This window comes from Orycteropus afer, unplaced genomic scaffold (assembly GCF_000298275.1).
Source record: "Orycteropus afer afer isolate SDZICR_OR568_19922 unplaced genomic scaffold, OryAfe1.0 scaffold00073, whole genome shotgun sequence".
NCBI classification, from domain to species: domain Eukaryota; kingdom Metazoa; phylum Chordata; class Mammalia; order Tubulidentata; family Orycteropodidae; genus Orycteropus; species Orycteropus afer.
The window spans coordinates 748,346-757,473 of record NW_006921660.1 but is presented as its reverse complement, the minus strand read 5'-3'; the positions used below and the strand labels follow the sequence as shown (position 1 = coordinate 757,473).

At 39.8% G+C, this 9,128-nt stretch overlaps 1 protein-coding gene across 1 annotated transcript in view; it reads right to left on the bottom strand.

Annotated features, from left to right (window-relative positions):
• CASP3 (caspase 3) overlaps positions 1-1,263 on the bottom strand; it is a 12,989-nt gene extending 11,726 nt beyond the window's left edge. Inside the window, exon 1 of the mRNA XM_007940872.2 lies at positions 1,211-1,263. Coding sequence (XP_007939063.1) covers positions 1,211-1,263 — 53 coding nt within the window. The remainder of the gene's footprint in view (positions 1-1,210) is intronic.
• Positions 1,264-9,128: the final 7,865 nt, after the last annotated feature.

Genomic DNA, 9,128 nt, shown 5'->3' with positions numbered 1-9,128 from the left:
CAGGGACCCCAAGATAATGAGTCATAGAACCGTCTCCCTCTTTAAGAGATGGGTACTCTACCAGCAATGTGTGATAGCTAGACTGAGAGTGGGTATGGCTGATAAAGAACAGAGACCCAAAATGCTAGGGAATGTGAGGATAACTAATCATAGGATCATAATAGCCCTAAACTTGCTTTGGGCTCCCAAGCAATTTGCTATTTAAGTGTATAATAATGCAAAGTAGGAAAATGTGTAAATCACTTTAAATAGATTATGAGAAAAATATTTAAAAATGAGATTGCATTTCAAAGGCTTAATTTCTGGAATAACTCCTTTACCTATAACCTAGTTTTCTAAAGATGACATTTAAATTAAATATTGCTAACTTTTTATTGGCAATTTGAACTCTGGTGGCATAGTGCCCAAGGCATTTATTTGACTGTTAACCAGAAGGTTGGTGGTTCAAACCCACTAGTCACTCCTCGGAAGGAAGACTGGGCAATATACTTCCGTAGTGATAACGCCTCGGAAACCCAAGGAGGGGTCGCTATGCGTTGGATCCAACTTGACAGCAGTGAGAATACTATTGTTTAGTACTAAAATTAACTTGTAATTTAACTTGTAATTCTCAGGCTAGCCCAGAAGAATGCTGAGTCTCTGAAAGAAAGTTTTAGAATCAAAAGTATCCTAAGAAATTCTCATTGATAACAATAGACATGAATTATATCAAGTGTTTGAGTTTCAACCTTTTCCTTTCTCCACTTGCTAGCCATTGGAAGCATTAATAAGTATAATATTGCAAAAAAGAAGACAAGAGTGAAACAAAGGGTAAAGATAATCCATAACTAGGTACTGAGAACCAGCCATTTCATTTTAGTGTTAAAACAGTACAAATTAACAGGAGGCCAAAAAACTCCAAAACCTATCTTCCTCTAGCAATTTGGCCTCTCCCGGAGCATCCTTGTGGGTCCAGGACCAGGTTTCTGACTAGGTGTCTGATACAGTGCTTGGTATCTTAATCCTCTACACAATTCCATGAAAGTTTTAAAAATGAGATTAGAGAGGTTAAATGAATGGTGTAAAGTCACACAGCTGTATGAAGGGAGGAAGTAAACTTGGTCTCTGGCTAGAAAGTCCATATACATTCTGCTTCCCCACTCCTCGAAATTTGCTATATTAAATATATCCATCTTTCTCTGATTACACAGGATTCCATGTAAATACTCACGTTTCAAAATTTTTAATGGATTTTGAATCCACTGAGTTTTCGGTAGTATCCATATCTATATCTAGAACATAAAGAAAACAGAAGTTAAACAAAAGCAGCCATTATAGAACACTGCATTACATTAATTATCCAAATGATTAATTCTCTAAATTAATACTTTTTAGGGACATTTTTGGGAGCTCTGGTAGTGTAGTGCCTAAGGCACTTGACTGCTAACCAGAAGGCTGGTGGTTCAAACCTACCAGCTACTCCTTGGAAGGAAGATGAGGCAATCTACTTCCATAGCGATACTGCCTCAGAAACCCAAGGAGGGGTTGTTATGAGTCGGGTCCGACTCGACAGCACATTAACAACAACAACAACAGGGACATTTTTACGTTACATTTATATGTAACATTTTAATATTACCAGCCACCCCCAAGCTTCATCATTACTGTTAATGGTTTCTGTGAGTCGAACAATGTCCTTTCTTTCCCCCTTCCTTTCTTTTAACTGAGTATGAATAGTGACATACGTAATGTGCACAAACAAGAAGTATGTGGCTCAATGAATTTTTTATTTGTATACACCCACACAGATCAAGCCACAGATTACAGTTTATTTCTATTATAACATATCAGGCCATTTGCAAGAACTCAGCCCTCCAATTCAACATGATGTTGTTGTTTTCATGTGCTGTTGTCTCCAACTCATAGCAACCCCCCCTCCTTGGGTTTCTGAGGTGGTATCTTTATGGAAGTAGACTGCTCAATCTTCCTTCTGAGGAGTGGCTGGTGGGTTTGAACAGCCAACTTTCTGGTTAGGAGTCAAGTGCCTTAGGCACTATGCCACCAGAGCTCCTCCAGCTCAACATAGTATTTCATTTTACTTTCATCTTGTTAAAAGAAAAAACAAAAACACTTCCCACTAAAATGGTGTAACTTACATAATAACATTGCACAATACTTAGATTCCCAAGAGATACAAAACCAGATTCCAATCCACCATACAATTTTTATTCTTAAACTGGGCTTTTGGAATCATTTGTTTTTAGGTGCTGTCAGGTTAGCTCTGACTCATAATGACCCTATGTACAAGAGAATGAAACACTGCCCAGTCTTGTGCCATCCTCCCAATGCTAGCTATGTTTCAGCCCATTGTTGTAGCCACTGTGTCAATCCATCTTGTTGCCATCAGCAATGATATTCCTCACTCCACATCCTCTTCTGAATCTGGCTCAAATTTCTAGCACTTTACTGTTGGATGTACTGCTGTGACAGTATTTCAATTATCTTCAGCAACATTTTACTTGCGTGTGATATTAAAGATATGGTTCAATTTCTCCATACCCTTGCCGGCATTTGTTATTTGTTATAAGAGACTGGAACTCTTACACACTGCTGGTAGCACTGTAAAATGGTACAGCCACTGTGGAAAACAGTATGGCATTTCCTTAAAAAATTGAAAATAGAAATACAATTTGATCCAGGAATTTCACTATCAGGAATAAATCCAAAAGAGGTGAGATCCAGGACACAAACAGACATATGCACACCCATGTTCACTGCAGCACAATTCACTATAGCAAAGAGATGGAAACAACCCTAAGTGCCCATCAACAGATGAATGGATAACCCAACTATGGTACATTCACACAATGGAATACTATGCAACATTAAAGAACAACAAAGAATCCATGAATCACCTCATAATGTGGATGAATTTGGAGGGCATTAAAATAAAAAAATTAGACTGAGTAAAATAATCCAATCACAGAAGGGCAAATATAGTATGAATCCATTATTATAAAAAGTCAAGGAAAGATTTACACAGGGAAGAAAATTTACTTCATTGGTTATCAGGGATGGGAAGGAAGGGGAGGGAAATTTTCAGACTAGTTAGGAGTCATGTGTTGATTTGGGTGAAAGGAAAGGCGATATAACAAAAGTGTGACCAGCACAATAACATTAGAGAAAAGTAGGACTGAGAAACATGCACAAAAGACACAGACAATAGAGACAAATACTATTATATACATAATACTGCATTATCAGTAACAATAAACACTAGTCTATGGGTAAATGCATAGCCAGATGAGAACACCTAGTGTGGGTATGTCTAGGAACATACCCATGACCACACATAGATCCGGCTGCTGATATTCTTACATGTGTATATGTGCTACAAAAATATCCATATACATTATAGATTAACAGGGGACAAAGTTGGAGTAGCTTCTCAGTGACAACCAAGCACCTTGAGGGAGTGAGTCACTAGGTCTGCAGGCTCAAGACCTTGGTCTTGGGGGGACATCAAGCTCAACTGGCACAATAAGGACATAAAAATCTTGTTCTACATCCTACTTCGGTGAATAACAACTGAATGCAACGATTGGTCTTCCCTTGTCTAGAGTAAAGAAGAGTGAAGAAAATCAAAGTCATATGGAAACAATTAGTCCAAGGGTATGATGGACCATGAGAACCTCAGCCTTCACTACTCTGAGACCAGAAGAACTAGATGGTGCCCAGCTACCAATGCCAACCACTCAGAAAGGGATCAAAACTGGAGATCCTGGACAGAGTAGGAGGAAAAATGTGGGACAAAATTCAAAAACACAAAAATGACCAGAATTGCTGGTGAGATAGAGAGTGGTGGAACCCCCAAGACTATGGTCCTTCAAGCCTGGAACTGGACTCACTTCCATGGATTAGCTTTCAGCCAAACAGTAGAAAGGCCTACAAGCAGAACATCTACCCCAGGAATATGCACCATCTACCCTAGGGAGATGCACCCCTTAGATCAATCAAATGTGAAACATCAGAAGGGTAAAATTTATATAGAGGGAAAGCTGGACAGACAGGAATGAATACATAAGAAGTACGCACATATAAAAGAAGATATTGTTCACCTTTTGCACACACAGTACTGCGTTGTTAGTGAAGGCAAACACGGGTATACTGGTGGATAGATGGGTACACAGGCTGAACTATTAGGTATGTCTATGCAGCAGGGAGTGTACCCAAGATCATGTATAGGGCTGGCAGACAATGGTTCTACAAGTGTGTATGTATGTTCTGTAAGAACTCCCAGAGATATAATAGAGCTGACAAGGGACAAAGTTGTAGTCACTTCTTGGTCACAACCAGCTACCTAGGGGGACCGAGCAGTTGAATCTATGGGCTCGGGACCATAATCACAGGGGACATCAAGGTCAATTGGCATAACATACTACACAAAACATTGTTCCATCTCCTACTTTGGCAAGTAGCGACTGGGATCTTAAAAGCTTGCAAGCAGCCATATAGATGCAACGATGGGTCTCTCCTCATCTAGAGCAAAGAAGAATGAAGAAAACCAAAGATTCATGGAAACAATTAGTCCTTACGACTGGTACACCATGCAATCCTCAGCCTATATGACTATGAGACCAGAAGAACCAGATGGTGCCTGGCTACCACCGTCAACCACTTAGATGGGGTTCTATTTAGGAGATCCTGGATAGAGAAGGAGAACAATGTGGAACAAAACTCAAAATCATTTAAAAAATAAAAGGGGGGTGGATACCAGAATAGAGCCTGGTGGAACCACTGAGACTATGGTATGGTCCTTAGCTGCCCTTCAGGTCTGGAACTGACTCCACATCTGTGACTTCCAGTCAAATAAAAGACAGGCAAAAAAAAAAAAAAAAAGATATTGTTCAATAATTCCTGTATATTCTGTTGGATCACCATTCTTTGGAATGGGCACAAATCAAATATAGACAGGTATCTTCTACTTAGTTGGCTAGGTAGTTGTCTTCCAAATTTCTTGGCATGGACAAGTGAGCATCTACAATGCTGCATTTGTTTGTTGAGACATTTCTATTGGTATTGTGCCAACTCCTGAAAGCTTGTTTTTGGCCAATCCCTTCAGTGCAGCTTGGACTTCTTCCTTCAATACCATCAGTTCTAGTTCATATGCTCCCTCCTGAAATGGTTGAATGTTGACTCACTCTTTGATACAGTGACTGTGTATTCTTCTCATCTTCTTTTGATACTTTCTGTGTCATTCAATATTCTGCCCATAAAATCTTTCAATATTCCAACTCAAGGCCTGAAGTTTTTCTTCAGTTTTTTCAGCTTGAGAAATGCTGAGTGTGTTCTTCCCTTTTGGTTTTGTCACTCCAGGTGTTTGCACACTTCATTATAATACTTTACTTTGTCTTCTCAAGCAGCCCTTTGAAATCTTCTGTTCAACTCTTTTTACTTCATCATTTTTTCCTTTTGCTTTGTGAGCTGACATCAAGGACATCATACATGAAGATAGTAAAAGATCATTAAAAAAGAAAGGAAAGACCAAAATGGAGGTTAAAAGAGACTGAAAAAAATTTATCATTTAGGGTGGTGAAAGGGTCTAGGAAACCTGGAAGTAAAAACTGAAACTTCTTCTTTCATTCTTCTACTTCACACAGTGAACAAGTCCTTACAATCAAAGCAGTCAGTTTTTATTGGGCAGTTTATTATACCACTTATTGAGTACTTACATATCAGGTACTATGTTAGGATTCTTTAGTCTTCCCAATTATCCTAAAAGTCAGGAAACCAAACTTTTTTTTTGTTTTTATAGTAACTCTGTCTAGGTCACAGAGCTAAGTGATGGAGGTCCAGGGCCTTCCCCTCCCACTCTGCTGTGGTGCCTCTGAAGAAGACACCTCCTTACTATCTGTCTTCTACAGTTCTACCATGTCTTCTCTTAGCTTTCCAGAAGGCAAAAGTACTCCTATGGGAAGGGAATCTGTGTAGGAGATCCTGGATAGAGTGGGAGAACAATGTGGAACAAAACTCAAAATTATTAAAAAAAAAAAAAGACCAAGTTTGCTAGTCTGATAGAGCCTGGTGAAACCCCTGAGACTATGGCCCCTAGCTGCCCTTGTTGTTGTTGTTGTTATGTGCCATTGAGTCGGACTCGACTCATAGCAACCCCTCCTTGGGTTTCCCAGGCAGTATCACTATGGAAGTAGATTGCCCAACTTTCTTCTGAGGAGTGGCTAGTAGGTTTGAACCGCTAGCCTTCTAGTTAGCAGTCAAGTGCCTTAGGCACTATGCTACCAGAGCTTTGAACTCACTCCTGTGGTTTCCAGCCAAATAACAGACAGGCACGTGTGCTGAATGTTTGCATCAGGTTGAATGTTTGCGTACTCTCGGAGAGAGATCAATCCTGGGAGAACAGACGGGCAGTGTATGCACAGGGAGACAACTCAGGGGCAGGAGTGCATGGGAAGGAAAGGGGGGGTGCATGGGAGGCAAGAACACTGGGGAGGAGGCAACTATGGGGAAGTGGGAAGAGGGCTGTTACACTGTGGGAAATTGCAGTCAATGTCATGAGACAAAATGTGTGTAAACTGCTGTATGGGAAATGAATTTGCTCTGTATACTTTCACCCAAATCACAATAAAAATTAAAAAAAAAAAAAAAGTATTCCTATGGCAATCTGGGAGCTCTGATGGTGTAGTGCCTAAGGCATTTGACTACTAATCAGAAGGCTGGTGGTTCAAACCTTGGAAGGAAAATTGGGCAATCTACTTCGGTAGTGACACTGCCTTAGAAACCAAAGTAGGGGTTGCTATGAGTTGGATCTGACTCGAGGGCAGTGAGGTTTTTTTTTTTTTTTTTTAATGGCAATTTACCTTCTTAAATAAAATAAGGACAAAAACAAAACAAAATCTTGAATGACTTTCTCTAGCCTCTCAAAGCCCTGGCTACCTAAAAATTTCAATCAAAAAGTGACTTTAACCAAGCTCCTAGGGTAAAATTAGAAAACTTAAAAGAATATACAACTCCACCAACAGGGATCACTCAACCTACAAAAGACTACAGAATGTCCTGTTGCTGTTGTGGAGTTGGACCCGCCTCATAGTGACCCTTCCCTGGGTCTCCGAGGCGGTTTCACTATGGAAGTAAATTGTCCAATCTTCCTTCCCAGGAGTGGCTGGTGGGTTTGAACTACCAGCCTTCTGGTTAGCAGTCAAGTGCCTTAGGCACTATGCTACCAGAGCTCCTATAGAATGTCCTAGGCCTCGTTGTTCAGTCTCCAGGAAAATATAGTATCTTCCCTTCCCGAAGCCAAGTTTCCCTCCTACCCTGCTTCTAGTCTTGCTTGCACTTGTGGTGGGGGAAGGTGGAGAAGATAATACAGAGGAGAGGAAGTGTCATCATTTTAACCACAGAACAGGGGGGTAGTGTTTCATCATCCTCCAAAGCCAGGCTATGTTTTGCATTTCTATGAAGACTCTTTGCTTTTCTACCATCTTACTTCCTATAGGCTTTCTAGAAAGCCAAGGGAACTTGCTGAATACAACTGGAATGAACCATCTGTTAAATCAGTGGTCAAATATTTTGTGAACACATGGTTTATGCCAGGTACTCTTCTAGGCACTAGGACAGAGTGGAAAACAAGACAAAGTTCCTATTTTCAAGGAGTTTTCATTCTAGAAACAAAGAATAATTATAGATATAATAAGACTGTACTTATTGATAGGGGTTATGAAGAAAATAAAATAGAGTACTGTCATAGAGAGACTAGGTGTATGAGTTACTTTAGCTAAGGTGGCCACAGATGCCATCTCTGAGGTGATACCTGCATTGAGATCTAAATGATGACAAAGAGGCTTCCCATAGATGTGCTGGGGAAAGGACCAGCAAGCAAAAAGCTCGTGAAAAAGTTGGGTGTGTTCAATAGAGCAAAAAGACCAGTGTATTAGTACACAGTAAAGGAAGGGAAGGCGGGAATACAGATTATTAGGAAAGACAAGATCACATAGGGCCTTATAAGCCAAGAGGAGCTTTGATTCTATCCTAATTGCAATAAGAAATCATTGAAGGGTTTTAAGCAGAGAGACGGTATGCTTTAAAAAGATCACGCTGGCTGCTTAGTAGAGAATGAACTGCAGAGGGCTGCAGTAAATGCATCAGGCCCATGAGAAACTTTTTGGAATGGTCCAGGCAAGCGGTGTTGTTAACTTCGACTTGGATTAGACAAAAGTAGTTAAGAGTCTGGAACTCAGGATGGATATCAGGGCTGGAGATATATTGGGGCATTCTGATATTTAGGGGTTTACTATAGAATAAGTAAATTAAACAGAAGAGAGTGAAAGAGTGGGAAAACCAGGTGAATGTGATGCACCAAAGTATGTCTTTCAAGGAGAGAGTGTTCAATCTCTTGAAATATTGGTAACAGGTCAATTCAGATGAAGATAGATAACCGAACGCTGGCTTTAATAAGGTCATTGGTATGGTGGCAGACTGTCAGGAACAACTGGCTATTACTTGCAAATGGGCAAAAGAAATTATTGAGTATTCTTTCAATGGGTGCTGGGTACTGTCTAGAAGACTTTGAGGGATTATCTGATTCTATGTGGTGTGCTTTGTCTTCTATAGACTGGGTGGAAATTAAACCTTAACAGATGAAGTTATGTAAACGATTTTTGTTCACAGTAATAAAATGAATTTTGTCTTGTAATGATACAATTGATTTCTATCTTATAGAAAAAATGTTGTTGTTGGGTACTACTGAGTCATTTCAGACTAATAGCAACCCCATGTGACAAGTGCCCTACGGGGTTTTCCAGACTGTAATCTATATGGAAGCAGGTTGCCAGATCTTTCGTACCCATAAGGCCACTTGGTGGGTTTGAACTGCTTACATTCTGGTTAGCAGCTGACCATTTAACTGTTGCGCCAGCAGAGCTCCTTACAGAAAAGATGATTAACCTCCCCACAAGATATTTTATTGCCTGTTGGGCTATATTAACCAGTTTTGCATCTATTAACAAATTTATTCATTATACTCAATTATCTACATCTATGCCTGTTCTTCAAATTCTCTGTTGGACTGGTCTTAACATCTTACTGTTAATCCTTATTAATAAACTGAATAAAATATTTGAAATGTATTCTTTTTA